Below are 24,303 nucleotides of genomic sequence, written 5' to 3' on the forward strand. Positions count from 1 at the left end.
AATTCACTGATGAGAAAAATAGAGGCAGCTAGGGGAAGGAAAAAGAGAAAGGGAGAGAGAGAGAGTAATGATAAAACTCCACTTTGAGCCTTCGTGTAAGCTCAGTCACAGAGAGAGAGAGCGCAACATAAAAGAAGTAGAAGATAGGGAGAGAGAGCGAGACAGTGTGGTGAAGCAAGCAAGCAACAGGGACCTACCACACACACAGACACAAACACAGTGCTCTCTGAGGTGAAACTGCACATGTTTTTGTCAACCCAGAGCAGACGGACTGGGTTGATGAATGGACAGTAGTGATTTATGTACAGCTGGGTGTACTGGACAGAGGAGACCGTGTTGCTAATACCCCTTAAAGTGTCTTTTACACCACTTTGAAGTTTTCTTTCCAGAGCTTCTGCTGCGGGGGACCAATTGTATACCCTTCAAGGAGAAAATAATACAAGGAGGACCAAAGGCTAAGAAAATTGGACCATCTCCAACTCCCCTTTTTATTCTATGGCGAGTCCTGTGGGAATCATGTGTGAGGTGGACTGAGGGCTTGAATGCCAAGCAACATTCTCTGAAGAAAATACAAACTCTTATGAGACTTCCACTGCACCCAACTATCGGAAAACTATGAGGAGGATCCATTGCTTAGTGTGAGCAAAACAGCAAGGAAGAGGGGGATAGACAACTCTACCATCCACTCCTATCTAACCCCCCCCCCACACACACACACACACACACACACAGAGCAGAAAGCATGAAAAATCCCACTAATGGGTTTATTTGCTGTCAGATCTATGCCGATTTGTCATTCGCCGGGACCATTTCACTTGACACATTTCATAGTTGAGTAAGCTGCTTGGCTTTCTGGCTAGAGTTAGCTGTGCTCCAGCTCCAGCAACACTCTGCTGCCAGGCTCAAAGCTCATCGGGAAGAGAGCAGCAGGCAGCCAAACCAGGAGTCCTTCAGCCCTCATAGTCGTTGCAGTCCTCCAGTTTGCACTCTAATCATCCTGTTTAGGGTCCTTTCATTTTTGTAATCGGGCAATAGCTTTATTCTTTCCAATCGTTGGACAGTTTGGACAGACCATTGGGCCAGTTGTCCAAAGAGGCTTCTTCACACGGTTCCAGGGATATTTGGGTTGATTCAGTTTGTGTTTAAGATGTGGTGTGGGCCACTGGTTGTGCTGGCTGCGGTGTTCTGGACCCAGTGTGTCCTGCTGGAAGGGGTGGACGCCAAGAAGGAGAGGAAGAGGCCGAAGGAGACCCCCCCACAGCACACAGAGGCGTACAACACTACTCTCTCCAACAGCGAAGAGGTGGGCGAGAGCACCAAGGTAATGCTTGATTTGAAACTAAAATGTGATCTTCAATTCACCAGTGGCTACCTCCAACCTCTAAGAAGCATAGGACTATAAAGTTCGATCTGTAAAAAATATGATTCTGAAATAATTAAAGATACGAACCCTCATTGGTTTGAATGGTGTCAGCAATTTTTATCTAGAATTTCTTTTAACTTAACAACATGAATTAGGGTATTTATAGTACTATATAGGTAGGGAAGATTGAACAGTACAAGGCTATGTCAATCACTACATTTCGATAAAAATGCAGATAGAACCTTATAGTGCCAAGCCCTTTCTGCTCTGTAGACCCACTGGTGTATTTCAAACCTTATGGCTGAAATGTGTATATTTATTCTGATCATACAAGTGCTGAACATAGGAAGAATGATTCTGATTAGTATGTGGAATATGTTATTCACTTTATCAGTGGTATTTGATTGTAACTTGATTTTGATTACCTGATCTGATAATTATCAAAGTACAGATTTAATAGAAAATACAATTGCAGTAGTGCTACCAAAATTGAAACAACATAAAATAGAATAAAATGTTATTGGTCACATACACATATTTAGCAGATGATATTGAAGAGAAATGCTTTTGTTCCTAGTGCTAAATCCTTTGCTAAATCATCTGATTAACCTTGGAATCTATTCTGAGGCAAATACCTGAGCTGGAATGTCTTCCCCTCAGTTTAAGGAGTGATAATTAACTTGTTATATTATGGATTGCAATGGCTGGTGCTGGCAGATGACATGCTCCAACAGCATTAGTTGGACTTGATTCATGTATAATTGGACTTCATTCAGGCTTTATGAATGTATAATCCATGTCAAATCAAAGTTTATTTATTGCATACACAGATTAGCAAATGTTGAAGCAGGTGCAGCGAAATGCTTGTGTTTCTAGCTCCAGCAGTGCAGTAAGTGTCTAACAGTACAATACTAATACAAAAAGAAGAAAAAACAAGAAATTATGAAATATCAGAATGAACAATGTTAGTGTCCTGAATATAAATAAGTGGTGTGTATTGACAGTATTGACAATATATTGTATAAGTAGGAAAAGGTATTTACAGCTGTAGTTATATAGGAGATGAGCTATGTGGAGATTACAGTATGCACATATAGACTGAGTAATCAATTATCTTAATTTCTCTTAGATCAATGTACATTTAAAGAAAATAATATTGCAGGAATGCTAATATCTTATCTGTTTCTAACTCCAGAAACATTTTCAGATCAATTAACATTACGTAAACATGACTAAAGTGACCAGTGTTGAATGACTCTAAGGTGCAGTTTCTAAGGTGCAGTGTAGAGTAACAAAATGTTCTATAGAGTGTTCTGTAGAGTGTTCCATAGAGAGAATGAGTGTAGTGATGTGGGCAATTGCCAGCATAGAAGAGGTGTGCCCTACTGGGTCAAGCCTGAGAAAGTGAAGTGTCTCAAATGTGTGAAACCCTAAATGGATGCCTTCCTGAAGAATGTGTGGTATGTGGACATTTAAAGGCTGATCAATGTATCAATTAGTCCTCACTGCAGGGGGCAAGCACTAATTCCCCAGCTTATCAGTTTTAAGGACTGTTTATTGACAAATCAGCACTCAAGAGGGTTTGGATCATCATGAATTAGGGATAAGAAAATGTGACAGTGTAGGCTACATTCTCTAAATGTGTAGCCAAAGTATTTATTTAAAGATCAAATATGGACAGTAATTCGGTAGTTTAAAAGGCTTAATGATTTGGCAAACAGATAGAAAAGTAGAGTTTTACACCCAAGTATAATATATAAATAGCTTTGAAATAAACTGATGAAAAAGTTGAAAAAATATTGTTTCCATGTCCAAAAACAGCATTTGACCTTTCACATTCTTATTTATTGGTTTATGGCTGGTATTGCATATTTCCAGGGGTTTCCAATGAGTTATTTGTTTTGCTTTTAGCCCACCCATTGTGTTGGCATTCTCAAATAACCCTCGCTGCCCCATCCACTCAATACCAGCCCTCCCTCCCTGTCCAAGATCTACCAGTTTGCCTCTGCTCTGTTGTATTTGCCATAGAATGAGGTCTTGTTTCTGTATTCTCAAGAAGAAGAAGAAGAACACATTATTCAGCCCTAGCCTGTCTCATTGTGGTCTGGCTGTGTTTATTTGACTTGTTTTGCCCTGTAAAAGCAGAAGGCTATGAAGCATGACCTTGTGTCAACCCCCAGGCTGCTGAAAACTGAGGACTACTGCACCCCACTGGGATATATCTGTTCTGTTCTCTCTCCCATCTATCTCACCGAGCCCAGGGTGTCTCTATCTCCAAAGCCCCCATTCGTCCCTTCCATCTCCCCCATGGTCCAGCAACAGGCCACAGGCAGACTGCCATGATGTAATTCCTGGGAAAGATAGGTGGGCAGATATTTAAAGAGCTTTGGCATTGCTGTTCCCAGCCCATTGATTCTGTCATTCACAGGGCCAGTCTGACTCCGCTGTGTCTGGGACATCCGATAGGGGCGTTGCGGCCCCAAAAAACTGGTGCAGCGTGCCGTGTAAGCCCCTCACAAAGCCCTATAGAAAGGGTTCTGAAAGAGGACACCTCAACAAGGATTATCCCCCTGTGCCCCCCCACTTACATTTTTCTCATCTTGTCTCCCACAATCTAAGGGTAATGACATAATCACTCCTAAGACCCTGTGTTATGCCAGATAGTGTCTCGGCCAAATACTGTCACCTCTAGTTGAGGACCCTGGGGTTTAGACTTTACATCTAAGATTAAAAGTGGAGATGTTCAAGCTTGGACAACGCAACAAGACTCGTGTAGGCTGCATAACACTCCTTTAGGCTACGGAACTTGAGCACATCTTATTGTGCATTTTGTATGGACAATGCATCAGCAAATTGTTATGCTATATCATTTATTTTTTTATTTCACCTTTATTTAACCAGGTAGGCTAGCTGAGAACAAGTTCTCATTTACAACTGCGACCTGGCCAAGATAAAGCATAGCAGTGTGAACAGACAACAACACAGAGTTACACATGGAGTAAACAATAAACAAGTCAATAACACAGTAGGGGAAAAAAAGAGTCTATATACATTGTGTGCAAAAGGCATGAGGAGGTAGGTGAGTAATTACAATTTAGCAGATGAACACTGGAGTGCTAAATGATCAGATGGTCATGTGCAGGTAGAGATACTGGTGTGCAAAAGAGCAGAAAAGTAAATAAATAAAAACAGTATGGGGATGAGGTAGGTAAATTGGGTGGGCTATTTACCGATGGACTATGTGCAGCTGCAGCGATCGGTTAGCTGCTCAGATAGCAGATGTTTAAAGTTGGTGAGGGAGATAAAAGTCTCCAACTTCAGCGATTTTTGCAATTCGTTCCAGTCACAGGCAGCAAAGAATTGGAAGGAAAGGCTGCCAAATGAGGTGTTGGCTTTAGGGATGATCAGTGAGATACACCTGCTGGAGCGCGTGCTACGGGTGGGTGTTGCCATCGTGACCAGTGAACTGAGATAAGGCGGAGCTTTACCTAGCATGGACTTGTAGATGACCTGGAGCCAGTGGGTCTGGCGACGAATATGTAGCGAGGGCCAGCCGACTAGAGCATACAAGTCGCAGTGGTGGGTGGTATAAAGTAGAGTATTGGAAGCTATTTTGTAGATGACATCGCCGAAGTCGAGGATCGGTAGGATAGTTGGTTTTACTAGGGTAAGTTTTGCGGCGTGAGTGAAGGAGGCTTTGTTGCGAAATAGAAAGCCGACTCTAGATTTGATTTTAGATTGGATATGTTTGATATGAGTCTGGAAGGAGAGTTTACAGTCTAGCCAGACACCTAGGTACTTATAGATGTCCACATATTCTAGGTCGGAACCATCCAGGGTGGTGATGCTAGTCGGGCGTGCGGGTGCAGGCAGCGAACGGTTGAAAAGCATGCATTTGGTTTTACTAGCATTTAAGAGCAGTTGGAGGCCACGGAAGGAGTATTGTCTGGCATTGAAGCTCGTTTGGAGGTTAGATAGCACACTGTCCAAGGAAGGGCCAGAAGTATACAGAATGGTGTCGTCTGCATAGAGGTGGATCAGGGAATCGCCCGCAGCAAGAGCAACATCATTGATATATACAGAGAAAAGAGTCGGCCCGAGAATTGAACCCTGTGGCACCCCCATAGAGACTGCCAGAGGACCGGACAACATGCCCTCCGATTTGACACACTGAACTCTGTCTGCAAAGTAGTTGGTGAAACAGGCAAGGCAGTCATTAGAAAAACCGAGGCTACTGAGTCTGCCGATCATCCGGAGTTCACTGAAAATGTGTCCAGTAAAAAAACTAATAATATTTATTATGCCAGCTGCAAACGGTGCTTGGATCCTTTATTTAAATTAATTCAGTTATTATGGTTTGTTCAAGTTTCACTTCATCCTCACATCTGTACCTGTAATGTCTTGGAGAAAACAACCTGTTTATTAGAGTTACATTATGATGGCAGGAGAACACCACCTTGTATCTTCAAACAAGCCAAACCGTTTATACATTTGCATTTTTTTCTTTTCTCTCATTCAGTGGAAAGTCTTCTTATGATGGCATTCATTTTGCATCTGGCCCAACCCCAGTGAGAGCTGTTGGCAGGGTGCAGCAGACTACATTCCTTCAGAGATTTTCCATTTGAAATTGATCACAGTTGAGGTGTGGAGTGTTGCACTGAGTGAAATCTGGTGAGGTGATACCAAGCAGTAACTTTTTGCACCAAAATAACATTATGTCTCCCAAAATCACTCACAGCACTAGACAAGTTTTTCTTCTACCCTTCGTCATAGCATAGATGGGTCATCATCCATGATCCAATCTATCTACTGGCTAGCACAATAAATACATTGTGAGGGCAGAACTACAGAAACAATATATCAATTTGCCACTTATTTCACTCCTTTCCAAAGTGCAGTGAAATCTGTCAGTGTGAAGCAGCAAAGGGCTCAGTCAGTCATGGCAGTAATGGAGGCAGTCAAGTCAAACATCACGCATAGCGTGTTGAGTAATGGTTAAGCAGTGCCCTGGGGGAGACTTGAGTTTCCCCTCTCTCATCCGAACACCATGCTTAATGAAGGAGTGATTCGGGACCGTTTGGATAGCCCAACACACAGGGGACTGGACCCATCCCACAGGAAACCCTAGGCCCACTAACACACACACACACACAGGCTGCACACATACACACACAAAATTGGGAACAGAGTTGGAACTGTAAATCGAGTGGGAACAAGGATACCCTTACTGTGTGAGGATGAGGCCTATCTTATGGGATGTTTTGTTTTATTACACGTCTTAATGACCCTTGCTTACTTAATGCATTACACAATTGATTTATGCACTCAATGAAATCCTGACAGACATCCATAATACTAATAAACAGCCTTTTGTCATTACATCTGAAATCTACAAATAAAATAAACTGCTAGGACGATATTCCCCTTGAGCCACGTTTTGGGTGCCAAAAATACAACATTTGTTTTTACATATCAGAGAGGTTCTGTTTGGTTTGGATTTCCTGTCCGAAATCCCTTGATCTCGCCTGCTATGTTTTATGTGCTGGTCATGTTCCTCTACCTCAGATTCACATTGGACTCTTGAAAGAAAGCAACATGATTTCACTGCAATCTACCAGAGATTTTAAGTATATTCTCTCCCATGTAAAGAATTGTCTGGGGTAGAATGCATTGCATTAATCATAAACAGATGATCTGTGCACCTAGTCCAAATGATAGTTAAAATCTTGGCAATCCTTGAATTACTTTTAGAGCCTTTGTTGTGTTAATACATCAGTCCTATAGACATTTAATAGGTGTTGAAGCGTGGGAGAATTTTGCATGTGTTCTCACATTTGAATTTGCCTTTCATATGACCTATATATACTGTATATATATATATATATATATATATATATATATATATATTTTCCCTTCTCATATTTTGTGCTTTTCTACTTATGACTGGTTTTTAGTACCTCATAAAGTAAGTGAGCAGAGTACTTCCACAAGGACAGTGCTTAAACCAAACATAAATGAGCACTGTATTTATGTGGCAGAGTGGAACCACAAATGAGTGCATAAAGAGAAGATCTCATGAGTATCTATCTACCTGGGGCATAACTCAGACCTGGGCTCAAATACTATTTGAAATCTTTCAAATACTTTTAGTGTTTGCTTTAGCCTGTCTGAACTGCCCGGTTGGCATCATCTGCATAGTTGGGACTATTGGTTCTGTTGCAATTGGCAAGCTCAATCAAGGACAGGTCAAGTATTTTCAGAGCTGATTCCTGTCTGTAAATGAAACACACTTAATGAATTAAATATATTAATATTCATTATTTGAAATTATATTAAATTACATTTGAATCCAGGTCTGGCATACTGGTAGCTCAGTTTTTTAGCTTGATATGGATGTGGAGTCAGAGTAATTTTTTAATGGTTTCTCTTACCTACCACAGATACCTGGGGAAAGAGCCACCACTGGGGCAATGTGAAGACTATAATTTGTACACAAAGCAGGTGTGACAGCAATCAGACTCTCTTCAGCTTTTAGACTTTTTATGTTGAGAGCAAAGCACGATTATTCCCTAGGAGATTTCATGAATACATTTGACTGTTTTAGTAGCTCTCGTACACTGGAAAGGATTGCACACTCAATGTATACAGTATATGGCGTGTTGACACTGTAGCAGTTGTTTTGTGGAAACAAGGAAAAGATAACACGAAGGCTACGCTATAGGAATATGTATACGTGCAGCATACGCACACATAGTGGGATTTGAAATTCGCTTGATCCTTTACAGTTGTATCATTTTATAATTTGATAGCCAAGGCTCTGACTAAGGCCTTGAGGCCAATACGTAAAGCTTAAAAAAGAGCAGTGATACAAGCAAGAGCAATGTCCAGGTTTCTTCTTTTTTCTCATAATTTGGTTGCCCCCTCAAGATTTAAAGTGGAGTGTATGTTTCTTGTGGTTTATATGCATAGACCTACACTTTGTTCATGTCCTTAACAACTTGTGTGTGACATATCTACAAAGTTAAAGTGCAGGGTGTGTGCAGTGTGCACCAGTTGCGCCGATTGCATGTCTAACCATATTTAGCGTTGTGGTATTAAATCCTATGTCTGTGAGGTGCATCAGGGGAGGGCCGGGATGGATGGGATATTCTTTAGGAGGAAACATGGGTGGATGCATGACAGTGGGCAAGTGCGCAGGTTCTCCCTAGCCTAGCTCTAGCTGCAGCATGAGAATCCCTGCCTCTCTGGATGGGCTAGGCCCTAGCTGCATTAGCCTCCCCCACCTTGCATGGATGACTGCACAGGGGCTACAACGACTTAAAAACAAGAGATTAGGGACTCTTCTCCATCATCCTGTCCCATGTCAAACTATAGCGGTACCTCTACCTGTTCACACAACATGCTAGCAACATTAGCAATAATCTTACAAGCTTATTTTTTAGAGTGACTGGTGCACCCCGCTCTCACTGTTTGGTGGGTAAATCAAATAAAATGTTATTGGTCACATACACCTGTTTAGCAGGTGTTATTGCAGGTGTAGCGAAATGCTTGTGTTTCTAGCTCGAACAAGTGCAGTAATATCTAACAAGCAGTATCTAACAATACACAAATCTAAAGTAAAGGACTGGAATTAAGAATATATAAATATTTGGACGAGCAATGTCAGAGTTACATACGTAGACTAGAATACAGTAGAAAAGAATACAGTGTATACATATGAGATGAGTAATGAAAAATGTGTAAACATTATTAAAGTGACAAGTGTTCCAATTATTAAAGTGTCCAGTGATTTCCAGTCTATGTATATAGGGCAGCAGCCTCTAATGTGCTAGTGATGGCTATTTAACAGTCTGATGGCCTTGAGATAGAAGCTGTTTTTCACACTCTCGGACCCAGCTGTGATACACCTGTACTGACCTCGCCTTCTAGATGATAGAGGATGGCAGTGGCTCGGGTGGTTGTTGTCCTTGATGATCTTTTTGGCCTTCCTGTGACATCGGGTGCTGTAGGTGTCCTGGAGGGCAGGTAGTTTGCCCCCGGTGATGCGTTGGGCAGGCCACACCACCCTCTGGAGAGCCCTACGGTTGTGGGCGGTGCAGTTGCCGTACCAGGCGGTGATACAGCCCGACAGGATGCTCTCAATTGTGCATCTGTAAAAGTTTGTGAGGGTTTTATGTGCCAAGCCAAATTTCTTCAGCCTCCTGAGGTTGAAGAGGCGCTGTTGCGCCTTCTTTACCACACTGTCTGTGTTGGTGGACCATTTCAGTTTGTCAGAAATGTGTACGCTGAGGTACTTGAAGCTTTTCACCTTCTCCAGTGTGGTCCCATCAGTGTGGATGGGGGGTGCTCCCTCTGCCGTTTCCTGAAGTTCACAATCAGCTCCTTTGTTTTTTTTTTACATTGGGTAAGAGGTTATTTTCCTGGCAGCCCACTCCCAGGGCCCTCACCTCCTCCCTGTAGGCTGTCTCGTCATTGTTGGTAATCAGACTACTGTTGTGTCCGTCTGCAAACTTGATGATTGAGTTGGAGTAGTGCGTGGCCATGCAGTCATGGGTGAACAGGAAGTACAGGAGGGGGCTGAGCATGCACCCTTGTGGGGCCCCAGTGTTGAGGATCAGTGAAATAGAGGTGTTGTTTCCTACCTTCACCACTTGGGAGCTGGCCTGTCAGGAAGTCCAGGACCCAGTTGCACAGAGCAGGGTTCCGACCCAGGGCCTCGAGCTTAATGATGAGCTTGGAGGGTACTATGGTGTTGAATGCTGTGCTATAGTCAATGAACAGCATTCTTACATAGGTAAGCCCTGCAGTTAACGTTTCAAGATATTCTTTGTGTGTTGCAAGTATTTTGACTATACTAGTTGGTGCATGTCAAACAATATGATATGGCTCATTAATAAGGATAATGACATGTAAATGAAAACAAGCTAAGAGTTATGGGCTATACAGGTATGCCTACAGAAGAGCCAGCAATGGAGTGCTGTTCAAGATGCAGATCAATGGAGATCAGACACAAACAGTTGTGTTTGTGTCTGCATCGCAAATGGCACCCTATTCCCTACCTATTCCCTATTTCCCTCCCTTTATTGGAGCAAATCAATTCTACTTAATTTCATCAAACAAACTGTATCAGATTCATAAGGATTATTCATTGCGCCTCAAACAAACTGTTTCCTGAATTATCATGATGATGATGTTTAATTGTCACATCAGCTGGATGAGCACAGGGAAATGTATTGTTTTACAGGGTCAGCCATAGTAGTATGATGCCCCTGAAGCAAATTAGGATTAAGTTCCTTGCTCAAGGGCACATCGACCGATTTTTCACCTTGTCGGCTCGGGTATTCAAACCAGTGACCGTTCAGTTACTGGCCCAACTCTCTAACAGCTAGGCTACCTGCCAACCTGGACATGGACATAATGAAGTTATAATTCAACGGCTACATAATTGTTGTAAAACTCAAATTCCATAATACATGTGTAACAACAGTTTTACTACACAGGTAGTACAGCTCTGCAAGCTTACGTGCAATGTCCATGGTATTGTAGATGTATGTCTAAACTGAAAACTGTGATGTTTTTTCATACTGTCATTGTGGTTATAGATTTGTAAGTAAAGTGAATTGCCTTATCAGAATTGGTGCCTATAGCAGTAGATATCACAATCTCAGTTGGAATAGAGCCCCCACCCCCAACAGTGTTTGATGTTCTGAGTAGTACTTTCAGTTTAACACCTTAAGAATGTCTTAACACATTTCCCCAAATTGCCACTGGAGTGGTGTGCTCTCACAGCTGCTGAAAGACACAGCTATTGGATGGCACTCAAACAACAGCCGGGATCAAAGGGAAGAACAGACTGATACCTGTATCTATCCTCTACTCACTTTGTTCATGTGCTGTATGTGCTGATATAAAGGTATGTGAGTGAGAACATAGTTTACTTTGTGCCATCCTGAATAGGAACTAGATTAAATATAACTGACAGTTTTTCTATTTCGTCATGCTATGATTTTCATTTCTCTGTGTAAAGACCTTCATCTAGGGCATATTCAAGATAGTTTCACTGAGGTACAATGAATCATCATTTCTTATCAAGCTGTGGGAAGCACCACCACCTATCATCACTATTGGATGTAATGGTAGCAAAAATATGATGCCCACCTGTGTGTGAAGCCCGATCAATGAAAGTGAGAATAAAATTCAGATCATAAAATCCTCATGAGGTATTGCTTTATTGCTATGCTACTGTAGCAACTCTCATGATATTTTGTGTTACACACTGAATAAAAGTGACAAAAACAGTTGGAACAGTGATTTGCGCAATAATGTTTTTTAGTTTGAATAACAGTAATAATTATCTTGGTTACAGCTGGGCCGACTTCATCAAATTGAGAAAATCCTTTAGGGCACGGTTTTAATCGCTTAATTACAATGGCGTGTGCTAACAACACAAGACGATAACAAGTAGAACGAGAGGGCTGCTTTCCTGGCAGTGCTATGCTGACGTTTTTATTATCACACAGGGTATAGCTAAGATACACTACCAGTCAAAAGTGTGGACATACCTACTCGTTCCAGGGTTTTTCTTTATTTTTACTATTTTCTGCATTGCAGAATTATAGTGAAGATATCAAAACTATAAAATGACACATATGGAATCATGTAGGAACCAAAAAAAGTGTTTTGTATTTGAGATTCTTCAAAGTAGCCACCCTTTGCCTTGATGACAGCTTTGCGCGCTCTTGGTATTTTCTCAACCAGCTCCATGAGGTAGTCACCCGGAATGCATTTCAATGAACAGGCGTGCCTTGTTAAAAGTTACTTTGTGGAATTTCTTTCCTTCTTAATGCGTTTCAGCCAATCAGTTGTGTTGTGACAAGGTAGGGGTGGTATACGGTTGATAGCCCTATTTGGTAAAAGACAAAGCCCATATTATGGCAAGAACAGCTCAAATAAGCAAAGATAAACGACAGTCCATCATTACTTTAAGACATGAAGGTCAGTCAATACGGAAAACTTCAAGAACTTTGAACGTTTCTTCAAGTGCAGTCGCAAAAACCATCAAGAGCTATAATGAAACTGGCTTTCATGAGGACCGCCACAGGAAAGGAAGACCCAGAGTTACCTCTGCTGTAGAGGATAAGTTCATTAGAGTTACCAGCCTCAGAAATTGCAGCCCAAATAAATGCTTCACAGAGTTTAAGTAACAGACACATCTCAACATCAATCTGTTCAGAGGAGACGTGAATCAGGCCTTCATGGTCAAATTGATGCAAAGAAACCACTAATAAAGGACACCAATATGAAGAAGAGGCTTGCTTGTGCCAAGAAACATGAGCAATGGACATTCGACCGGTGGAAATCTGTCCTTTGGTCCGAGTCCAAATTTGAGATTTTTGGTTCCAACCGCCATGTCTTTGTGAGCCACAAAGAAGGCGAACGGATGATCTCTGCGTGTGTGTGGTTCCCACTGTGAAGAATGGAGGATGAGGTGTGATAGTGTGGGGGTGCTTTGCTGGTGACAATGTCTTTGATTTATTTAGAATTCAAGGCGCAGCATGGCTACCACAGCATTCTGCAGCAATACGCCATCCCATCTGGTTTGCACTTAGTGGGACTATCATTTGTTTTTCAATCACCCAACACACCTCCAGGCTGTGTAAGGGTTATTTGGCCAAGAAAAAGAGTGATGGAGTGCTGCATCAGATGACCTGGCCTCCACAATCACCCAACCTCAACCCAATTGAGATGAGTTGGGATGAGTTGGACCGCAGAGTGAAGGAAAAGCAGCCAACAATTGCTCAGCATATGTGGGAACTCCTTCAAGACTATTGGAAAAGCATTCCAGGTGAAGCTGGTTGAGAGAATGCCAAGAGTGTGCAAAGCTGTCATCAAGGCAAAGGGTGGCTACTTTGAAGAATCTCAAATAAACGTTTTCTTGGTTATTACATGATTCCATATGTGTTATTTCAAGGTTTGATGTCTTCACTTTATTCTACAATGTAGAAAATAGTACAACTAAGGAAAAACCCTTGAATGAGTAGGTGTGTCCAAACTTTTGACTGATGCAGTATATAATTATAAGTTGCATGTTTGGGCTTACTTGAGTTGGTCTGAAAAAAACACATAAGATGATCTACGTATGACATCAATATGAAAGGAGAGGTGCAGTTCTTTTGAGTCCTCAGGTATTAACAGTCAAGCGTAGCGTTAAGCTCCTTGTTTTGTGCCTTACTCTGTTGTCAATGTTCAGCGTGCATCACTTCAATCAAAAGTGGTTATTGTCAGTGTTTAAATCATCACACTCATCATTAAACTTGTAAAAGTGTAGTTTATGGAATATTTGTTTTAAGATTTAATTTTACACCATCTCAAATTCAAAATATGTTTTATGTGCTCTTGTAAGGTTAAGTATGAATGAGAGAGTGAGAGATATTAAGACAGAATTTATATGCAGCATGAATGGTAAAATAAAGAAAATGATTCAGTATAATTAACTGGTTGTGTTGCAGTGTTGTGGAAAGAATGTGGCAGATTATGCAGTAACAGTATCTTTGGCTTGACAAAATCTGTCTGGCTTTTATCTGTCGCCAGGCTTCAAAAGCACAACAAAAACCCACAGACATCCAACATGCAGGAGGCACTGTGTTACTTAACTTGTTTATTTTGTCTGCTGTCACAAGGAAAGAGAAAAGGGAGAAGACACAGAGAAAAAAAAAAAAAAATGAAACCTTTTTCATTCTAGAATATTGAAGACAAGACAAACAATGGGTTACTTTGTTACTGTTGAATATAACGAAGGGTGAGTCTCTATTTCTGTGAAGAAAAGGCGGCATGTTAGTTTTGCAGATAAGTGATCCGTGTCCTCCTGCCAAACCTAAACAAATTCCATTTCAGACAGCTCACCTTCATGGCTCGTCCTAATCTCTTCTATCTCCGCCACAGTCACTTGACATTTGGGGAGGAGGAAGGAGGGCTTTGCTTGGGGAGGATTCAAGGCATTTGCGGTTATTGGAATTCACACAGCTAGGGTTAGAATGATTGGGTGGCAGAGGCCTTTCATTTGGATCAAGGTAATATGTCAGGAGATTTTTTTTATCACCAAAAGGATGACATCATCACACATTCAGAATCCCTGCATATCAAGCAAAGGTCTACAATCATCATCACTAGCATAAGGAAATGAACTTTACTGGCAAGTCAATTTCAACAGCCGCTGTTGACTTTTATGGCATGCCACTATATTTATTATCATATTCAATACGGTCATTACACTCCTGATATACTGTAAGTATGTTTGTAGGTATAGGGGAAAGTGTTGTTGGTTGTTTATAAATGTTGTTGTAGACTAATTGGGCAATAAAATAGCCAATGGATAGAGATGTTTTACATGGTCCTGAATTCACAGTATGATCATGGAAATGACCGTGTGTTGAAAAAAATCCCTTGAGACGTCTTGTTTATTTTCCTCTGACCCTATTGGGCAAATAATAATTGACGTGGCACCTGAGTGAATTATCTGGAGAGAAAAAACAAGCAAAAAGGGAAAGTCTTGGACAGAAAAAGTGACTGAACATAGTTGGCAAAGTGAAAGGTATGACACAAAAAGGCTTTTTCTCTCTCTCTGAAATGGCAGTAGACCGGCAAGGAGAGACAGGGAGAGAGAAAGAAAGAGAGTTCACTTCATAGTGTGACCTGCCTTGATGTCTGGCACCATTTAATAGTATCTTACGGCAAGATTTTCCAATTATGGTTGGTAAGCAGAAAATATGACTCATTGGATTCAGTTACTTAGTTACAATACTTTGCATTGTGTGACAGTGGGCGAAATGATTCCAGCCTGAAATATCTGATGAATCTTGCAATTAACACTGTTCTCCTCAAAGAGCATTTGGTATTGACGAATACGAACACAGTGTAACAGTTTGGGGCTAGCTTGATTCTAAGTACATTCTGCCCGCACCCTTTTTCCCACTTTATTTTACTAGGCACTTGTTTAGTTCTCACTATTAATAAGCCAGGTTAATTCAACTACATCTGGCTCTCCTTGGTGTCTCATTGATTCATAGTAGGCCTGTGTTCAAAGCATAATCCTAATTGCCAACATGGTATTCATTCATTCAACTGTGTTCATTCCAAAATCAGACCTTTAAAAGTGGTCTAATATCGGGAGTCCAACCGTGTCCCATGCCATCTTCTGTTTAGATCCAGCTATGCCGTCTATTTGAATTAAAAACATTTCATGGGTTTTCTCTCTCATGTGTCTTATAGATTCCTGACAACCAGAGAGTAGATCCCCTGGGATCATGGATGGACTTTGTGAAACGACCAGTAGACAACTTCCCTGGGAAATGCCGCAAACGCAAAAGGCCACTGGTAAATATAACAATGTCTTCAGTAGCGGTTCAAATAAGCTAGCTGATCAAGCACTGGTCCATTCATGACATTGGTCACGAAGCATCTAGTACGATACATAAGTCGAATATTGATCGTTTTAATATTGAAACAACTTTCTGTGTCAAATCATGTGTAGAGTATATGTATGAGGATCCTATATTATTATGTGATGTGTTATTATTTCCTGATCTCTGTCAGCCAGGACCACCAGGCCCTCCTGGTCCTCCAGGCCCCCAGGGGCCTCCGGGAATCCCCGGGGCAGAGGTCACCCAGGAGGTCCTCCTCCAGGAGTTCAAAGAGATGATAAAAGGTAATATCATATAAAGACATAAAATGTCATATAAAGACACAACATGTTACAAAGTCTGATCTGGTCCTTCGCTGAGTATAAAAATACATGTTGATTCCAAAACATTGGTGATTGATCAACTGCTACTGCTGATGGATCATTGTTTCTGTGAAGGCTGAAGTATTTCATTAGTAACTGACCATCCGGGGTAGATATCAGGTCTGAGTGACTGCAAACTCACTACTCTATTGCTGTACTGTAGTACTGCTGTACTGTAGTACTCAGAGAAAGTTGTTCCTATAGTTCAAGTCCATGTTCTTGTCATCTTTCTAGTTGAGATTCCCATATTCCTTCTGTGTTTTCACCAGAAGCTACAGAGAGGAGAGCTGCTGCAGTGGACAAGCAGACTAGTACCAGTCCTAGTCAGATACCCATGGCCCTCATTGCCCTGGAAGGAATGACCTCTTACAGGAGGATAGAGGAAGCCTTCCACTGTAAACTCATAGGACCTGTGGTTGTCGACAAGAAGACACTGATGGAGCTACAAAACTTTCAGACGGTACGTTTTGGAGGAACAATTTAGAACAATTGTAAAGAATGTAGGAGATTGTGAAGTATTTGGTCACCCCCTTGACCATCTTCTTTATCCTCTTGTCTTACTCACCATTAAGCCGTCTATTAATCTCCACAATCACTTTTCTTTCTTTTAACTTTGTTTTAAACGTAGGTTTGAAGTTTTAACTAGCAATGATTCTGGTTATATCCACCTGATGTATAAGAATGAAGCCTGGAATCTTAAGGGATCACCCCTTCCCTAAAGTCTGACAAAGCAGTACCATGCTTTGAGTTTAGACTGGCTTCTTAGTCCTTAGTAAAAAAAAATATCTCCTTTTACAACGCTCCACATCACTTTCTGGGTGGTATACAAAAGGCACTCTGTCTGTGACTTGGAATATGGTGCGGAGTGGACAAAAATAGACACTGTTTGAAACGGCATGATGTAGAGGAAGAACTATTCCCTGGGACATTCTGAGGCGGGAGGTTAAGAGTAGACAAAGCAAATCAAAAGTATTCATCACATAGACAGGTTACAGCAGGTATAAAATAAATAAATTCATCAAAATAATGTTTTTAATGAAACATTTTATACAGCGGGTTACCAACATATCCATATAATGATTGACATATTTTCATTAAAAATGTTATTTTGATGAATTTATTCATATTATTTCATCCTTCCACAAGATATAGTCCCGATACAAATCTAGGGTTGCTACCCAAGCCGGCTGGTTGTTTGTTCTATCGGTTCGGATGCTAGAGGTGTGACCCAGTCGTTTAGTCTTTTTGTTCTGTATCTATGTGTCACGACTCAGTCGTTCTTTCTAAATGTTCCATTGCCATACTGGCTGGCAATATTCTTATCCCTTACTTGCTAGCTAGCCAACTATGGCCAGAATAACAGCAAAGTAGCTGCATTTGCATTTGTTTAAGCTGTTTTCTAGTGACATTTATTTGGATACAATGAGCTAATGAGGTGCGATTTCGCCTGGCATAGAAAATGTGCTTACACGTCAGGACACTGTTGTTCAGAAGAGTCAGACAACAACACAATCACTTCAAACTGAAGCTGGAAAGACTGCAAACTAGCTGCACTTAATTTTGTTTGACCAGTTTTCTATTGATATTTCTTTGTATATATTCATAAAAATGATGCCAGCTGATTCATGATTTAGACTGGCTGAGAAAAGCTGCCTGTCTGTCTGTCTGTCTCATCCTGACTCCCGAGACATTCATTACTATGGGAAAGCTGGAGATCGAATTTGAATATTGAAACAATGTTGCAAAATGTCGGAGAGACAGACAGCAAGGTTTATACAAATCTCCGCTGTTGAAAACTAAAAAAAACTGTTAGTCTAAAAGAAATGTGAGATAATGTCTAGATGCTTTTATAGTGGAGATCAAGATTATAAATTGCTTGGCTGGGCTGATGAGACAGTGGATTGCGCAGTCAGATGGACCAGAGTAAATTGGCATTTTAACATCATAGATTTAGCAGGTGGTAACTTGTGGAATAGACACCGGCTGGAATGCGGTTTTCACCAATCAGCATTCAGAATTAGACCCACCCATTGTATAAATAGTAATAATGGACTGTGTAACACTGTATTTACATATATAAAGTGGGTAGTGACTTAGTCAGGCAACGGAATAAATAGCTAGTATTCCAATGTCTGTTGGAAAAGTTCGGATTATTTGCTTGGGTGTTCCCTTTGGCAGACATACATTTACATTTTGTAGCTCCTCGATTCACTTTAGCTAGATATCAATTGAGCCCAAATTATCTGTGAGTCATTGTACAACTCCATTCGGCAAGTCACATTGTATTTGTCCTTCCAGCCTCCTGCTAAAGGTGCCTTCCTCAGAGGGACCGGAATGGACCAATCCACAGGACGATTCACAGCTCCCGTTACAGGGATCTACCAGCTCTCTGCTAATGTTCATATTGGTAAGGAATGTTTCTCTACTTTAGGGAAACCCAAATATCAGGGAATCATCTTGGGAAATGTATTGATTTGGAAGTTGGATATCAAATATCAAGACAATGCATGAGGGACATTGAGGCACAATTTATTCAGAGATTTTGCTAAAATATTGTACATCTTCAGAGGACTCTGTGACCTTTTCTTCAGATAAGTGTTTTTGAGCTGGATAATGTATAACCTCAGAGTAACTATGTTTCCTCCCCGAAGACCACAACGAGGTAAAGAGGAGTAAGAGTCAGCTGAGAGCCAGGGATAATGTGCGAGTGCTGATCTGCATCGAATCCCTGTGCCATCGATATACGTGAGTAGGCCTACCCTCAGTCCCAGTATATTGATTGTCTACCGTTTATCAACAAATCTGTATGATGAAGTTTGAAAATGCCTCCAATATCTAGTCACCCTATGAAACAAACTCAAATGAGTCCACTCCACACGTTTTCACCTTGGCATGAAGACCATATGGTTCTTATTTGTTCCTTCTTATGCAACACTGTTACAAGGAATGAGGTAAAAACTATCCCTGACAAACAAAACAATATCATAACCATTTTTTTCTTTCCCCCAATTAGAGTTAGCTAATCTGTTACTGTCTGCCAGGTCAGGCTTTCTGATGTGTTGTTATGGCATTATATTGACAGCAGTCATTGAATCCGTGCCTGATAATCAGTGTTTAATGCCAGTTTTACTTTTGCTAGTATTTACGAGCTGTTTAAGATGTTGTCTATTATACATTGTGTGGAACCAGTTAGGAATTTCCTGTGTTAAAGTGGAACACGTCTTTAAAGGAAATGTCCTCTCACCCCTTCTCCTGGTCCCTGTCGCCTCTAAATTCTTTATAGACTCACCTTTGACACCTGGGACACCATGCTGCTTCCAGCACCACAGGCCAGGGTCGTATTAATTTGAGCAAATCGTAGGAAAACATTTTACTTTGAAAGAATGTAAAGGAACATTTCTTTTTGGACATTTGGTGCCTATTGAACACAACCCTGAATAGAGACTTTTTATTTTTGGGATGTGTGAAGGATGAAGAGAACCAACAACAATATTACACTTGTTTGTAGATACCAGAATATTACACACTCATTTGAAGATACCAGAATATTACACACTCATTTGTAGATACCATAATATTACACACTTGGTTGAAGATACCAGAATATTACACACTCATTTGTAGATACCATAATATTACACACTTGGTTGAAGATACCAGAATATTACACACTCATTTGAAGATACCAGAATATTACACACTCATTTGTAGATACCAGAATATTACACACTTGGTTGAAGATACCAGAATATTACACACTCATTTGAAGATACCAGAATATTACACACTCATTTGTAGATACCAAAATATTACACACTCATTTGTAGATACCAGAATATTACACACTCATTTGAAGATACCAGAATATTACACACTCATTTGAAGATACCAGAAAATTACACACTTGTTTGAAGATACCAGAATATTACACACTCGTTTATAGATACCAGAATATTACACACTCATTTGAAGATACCAGAATATTACACACTCATTTGAAGATACCAGAATATTACACACTCGTTTATAGATACCAGAATATTACACACTTATTTATAGATACCAGAATATTACACACTTGTTTGTAGATACCAGAATATTACACACTTGTTTGAAGATACCAGAATATTACACACTCATTTGAAGATACCAGAATATTACACACTCATTTGAAGATACCAGAAAATTACACACTTGTTTGAAGATACCAGAATATTACACACTCGTTTATAGATACCAGAATATTACACACTCATTTGAAGATACCAGAATATTACACACTTGGTTGAAGATACCAGAATATTACACACTCATTTGTAGATACCAAAATATTTCACACCCATTTTGGGTGATACGGGTACTGTTATTCACATATTTTTGCCATTTCTGTTTATATAAAGTAAGCAAAAAAATGTTTTACGAACGGTACCCAATATCTCCAGAATATGTAAAGGCCAACAACCTTGCTTCACAACCTGGTATTATCAAAACAAATTATAAATAATATTGTTATGATGGTTACCTTACCCCCAAAAAGTGGGCTCATTGTTGTTGATTTTCCACCCCAAAGCCTCCAGCCTGTCTGGCTCTCCCACACATGAAAATGCAGAGAATGTAAAATGAGCCTCATTGCAATGGCAGTTAACTGAAGACAAACATGATTGATTCACCATAAAAATGCAGCGTTTTCCACTAAACAGGAGCCAGTGGTCTCAACAGGAGTTGTAGGACAAGACCTGCAATATTACTGTCTACACTGCAGACTTCATTAAAGGCTCACTGTAATGATGATGGTGATTCAAGACTCAGAATTAAGCAATGACATGTTTATTTCATGTGTACGAAAACACATTTTGCATGAAATATCATGCAATTCAACAATTTTATTTCATAACGTGTTAGGTGTGTATAGACATAGTAAAGTTATTTTGAACAAACGTAAAGATCAGGTGACAAGAATATGATTAATTAACATTTGTTGTCTGTTTTGCTCTTCATCACAGGTCGTTAGAGATGATTGTTGGATTGGAAAGTAACAGCAAGATCTTCACAGTGTATGTGCAAGGGTTGCTGGAGCTACAGGTGGGCTTACATTTATCAAACTGATCATCACAACGCTTGGCATGAAGATTTTCCAATAGGGTCAAACTGAATATAGAGTAAGATATTGTCCCCCAAAAAAAGCCTTTTAAGAAGTGTTATGAAGTACAATTACTTCTTAACACTATAATGGGTTTTAATATCACTATAGCAAAACAATCAGTCATTATATTCCTGTATTTAAAATGTTATTGTATCTCCTCAGATTGGACAGTACACTTCCATATTTGTAGACAATGGTGCTGGGGCATCCATCACAATACAGAATGGCTCTGACTTCATGGGGATGTTGCTGGGTATATAGCCTCACGTCCTGCCGTTGGGGCTGGGGGTATTCCTTCCCTCTTCCCATTGGACACCAGGGCCCTGGCCATGCAAGGCATCTGTCTTACCTGTATCTGCTTGGATTACTAACAGATGCTATCTGCCAATCCACATCCATGGAGGAGAAAGCAAAAGGCATGAGCAGCATTTGCAGCCATTGAACTTCTATACTTGGGGTATCCTGGAAGAACCGTTTTGAAAGCTAAAGGACTGTCTCTCCCCAGACACCATGAAAGCAAGCACTCCTATGGGCCAAGAAAGACACTTGTGCATACCAACAGACAATCCTAATAGAAGACTTCACATATTCAAATCACTCAATGAACATTTTGAATTTGAGAAAGAAAAAAAAGAAAAAAATCACATACGTATTTTTAATACAGTAATAGCCTGATAGGAAATATGCTATAATGAATATCATTCATGAAATTGAAAGGTTTTTATTAATCTCTTTAATGGAATGGCAGTAGCTAAGAAAGTACAGTGCATAGACTCTGTGAGTGTGTATAAACACTGGATGATGCAAAGATGCTCAGTATGCATTGTATGGTTGCCCCAACTTCTCAGCTCGGGTTGAAGAAATTCAGAAGCATTTAGGAAAATCCAACCAGTAGTTTTTGAAAACAAGGGAATTTTGGGAAAGTTACCGGAATTTTGCAACCCTATTCTCAGCAAAGTGACCTCTACTGTATGTTCTATCTAGGGGGACTTTGTATGTCTCATGTGGAGTCTACAGCCCACTGAACAAAATAGAGGAAACATTGGCCTCTGTTTGGAACCATTTTGTGGGATTCAAACCCAAACTAAGGAATGTGGTTAGAGCATTGAAATGAAATACAAGTATGTTGGCCATTCTGTTTCATACCGCTGTACAGTGCCTTCAGAAAGTATTTATACCCCTTCACTTATTCCACATTTTGTTACAGCCTGAATTCAAAATGGATTAAATTGATTTTTTTTCTACACACAATACCCAATAATTACATGTTTTCAGAATTGTTTGCTAATTTATTGAAAATTAAATACAGAAATATCAAGCTCTGTCAAGTTGATTGTTGATCATTGCTAGACAGCCCATGTTCAAGTCTTGTCATTGGTTTTCAAGCCAATTTAAGTCAGAACTGTAACTAGGCCACTCAGGAACATTCAATGTCGTCTTGTTAAATAACTCCAGTGTACTGTACATTTGGCCTTGTGTTTTAGGTTATTGTCCTACTGAAAGGTGAATTTATCTCCCAGTATATGTTGGAATGCAGACTGAACCAAGTTTTCCTCTAGGATTTTGTCTGTGCTTAGCTCTATTCAGTTTATTTTTATCCTAAAATCTCCCTAGTCCTTGCCGATGACAAGCATACCCATAACATGATGCAGCCACAACCATGCTTGAAAATATGAAGAGGGGTACTCAGTGATGTGTTGTGTTGGATTTGCCCCAAACATAACGCTTCGAATTCAGGAAATAAAGTTCATTTCTTTTACAATTATTTTGCAGTTTTACTTTAGTGTTTTGTTGCAAACAGGATGCATGTTTTGGAATATTTGTATTCTGTACAAGCTTCCTTCTTTTCACTGTCATTTAGGTTTGTATTTTGGGGTAACTACAGTGTTGTTGATCCATCTCCCGTTTTCTCCTCTCACATCCATTTAACTCTAACTGTTTTAAAGTCACCATTGGCCTCATAGTGACACCCCTGAGCGGTTTCCTTCCTCTCCATCAACATTGTTAGGAAAGACACCTATATATTTGCAGTGACTGGGTGTATTGATAGACCATCAAAAGTGTTATTCATAACTTCACCATTCTCAAAGGAATATTCAATGTCTGCTTTTTCATTTTTCTATCTACCAATAAGTGCCCTTCTTTGCAAGGCATTGGAAAATCGCTCTCATCTTTGTTTAAAATTCACTGCTCGACTGAAGTACCTTACAGATAATTGTATGTGTGGGGTACAGAAATTAGGTAATCATTCAAAAATCATGTTAAACACTATTATTGAGTCCATGCAGCTTATTACGTGACTTGTTAAGCAAATGTATACTCCTGAATTTAGGCTTGCCATAACAAGGGGGTTGAATACTTATTGACTCAAGACTTTTCAGCTTTTTATTTTGAATTAATTTGTAAACATTTCTAAAAACACAATTCCACGTTGACATTATGGGGTATTGTGTATAGGCCAGTAAAACAATCTCAGTTGAATACATTTTAAATTCCGGCTGTAATACAACAAAATCTGGAAAAAGTAAATGGGTGTGAATACTTCTGAAGGCACAGTATTTAATATACCGTGTTTCCACGTAACGCTTATGCCAAATTATATAATTACCATGATCAAGCAGAAAAAAATGTTGCCTACTGTTTTATAAAATGGCAGTTGTTTCATCAAAAGAGACTGACCATGTTATCTTATTCAATTAGAAAATAATCACATTTTTGTGGTGTGTGTATATCTCTACGTTTTTTTTTGCCATATACTGTAGTTGATGAAGTTGTCTTTAAACAATGATAATATTTCATTAATACACATTGTTAAGAGTTGAATTTGAACATACATAGAGTATACGTTCAAATGTATCTACACATGTAATGAAAAATGGACATGAATATCTTTTATCACCGTAGGGATCAATTTACAGTTTCAAGACCACCACAGATTGGATTATCATTATGTTTTATACTGATTTGCTTTTTTAATAGCTAATATGATCCAAATTAAACTAAGGTAAAATATGA

The 24,303-nt window shown here is 39.9% G+C and overlaps 1 protein-coding gene across 3 annotated transcripts; it reads left to right on the forward strand.

The window, feature by feature from the left end:
* LOC110532596 (adipolin) lies at positions 1–24,303 on the forward strand. 3 transcript variants are annotated; one of them, XM_036988618.2, is made up of 8 exons: positions 1–1,321; positions 15,632–15,736; positions 15,956–16,067; positions 16,415–16,605; positions 18,444–18,552; positions 18,797–18,890; positions 21,149–21,227; positions 21,451–24,303. In XM_036988618.2, the coding sequence occupies exons 1-8, from the start codon at positions 1,148–1,150 to the stop codon at positions 21,547–21,549; spliced, it is 963 nt and encodes a 320-aa protein (XP_036844513.1). In that variant the 5' UTR covers positions 1–1,147; the 3' UTR covers positions 21,550–24,303. The 3 variants fall into 3 exon arrangements, with proteins under 3 accessions (XP_036844513.1, XP_036844514.1, XP_090041249.1); XM_036988619.2 differs by having other exon boundaries at positions 81–1,321; positions 16,418–16,605; positions 21,451–23,053; XM_090185123.1 differs by having other exon boundaries at positions 104–1,321; positions 16,424–16,605; positions 21,451–23,053.

Source organism: Oncorhynchus mykiss, chromosome 9, assembly GCF_057628025.1.
Source record: "Oncorhynchus mykiss isolate SJ-2025 chromosome 9, ASM5762802v1, whole genome shotgun sequence".
Classification (NCBI taxonomy): domain Eukaryota; kingdom Metazoa; phylum Chordata; class Actinopteri; order Salmoniformes; family Salmonidae; genus Oncorhynchus; species Oncorhynchus mykiss.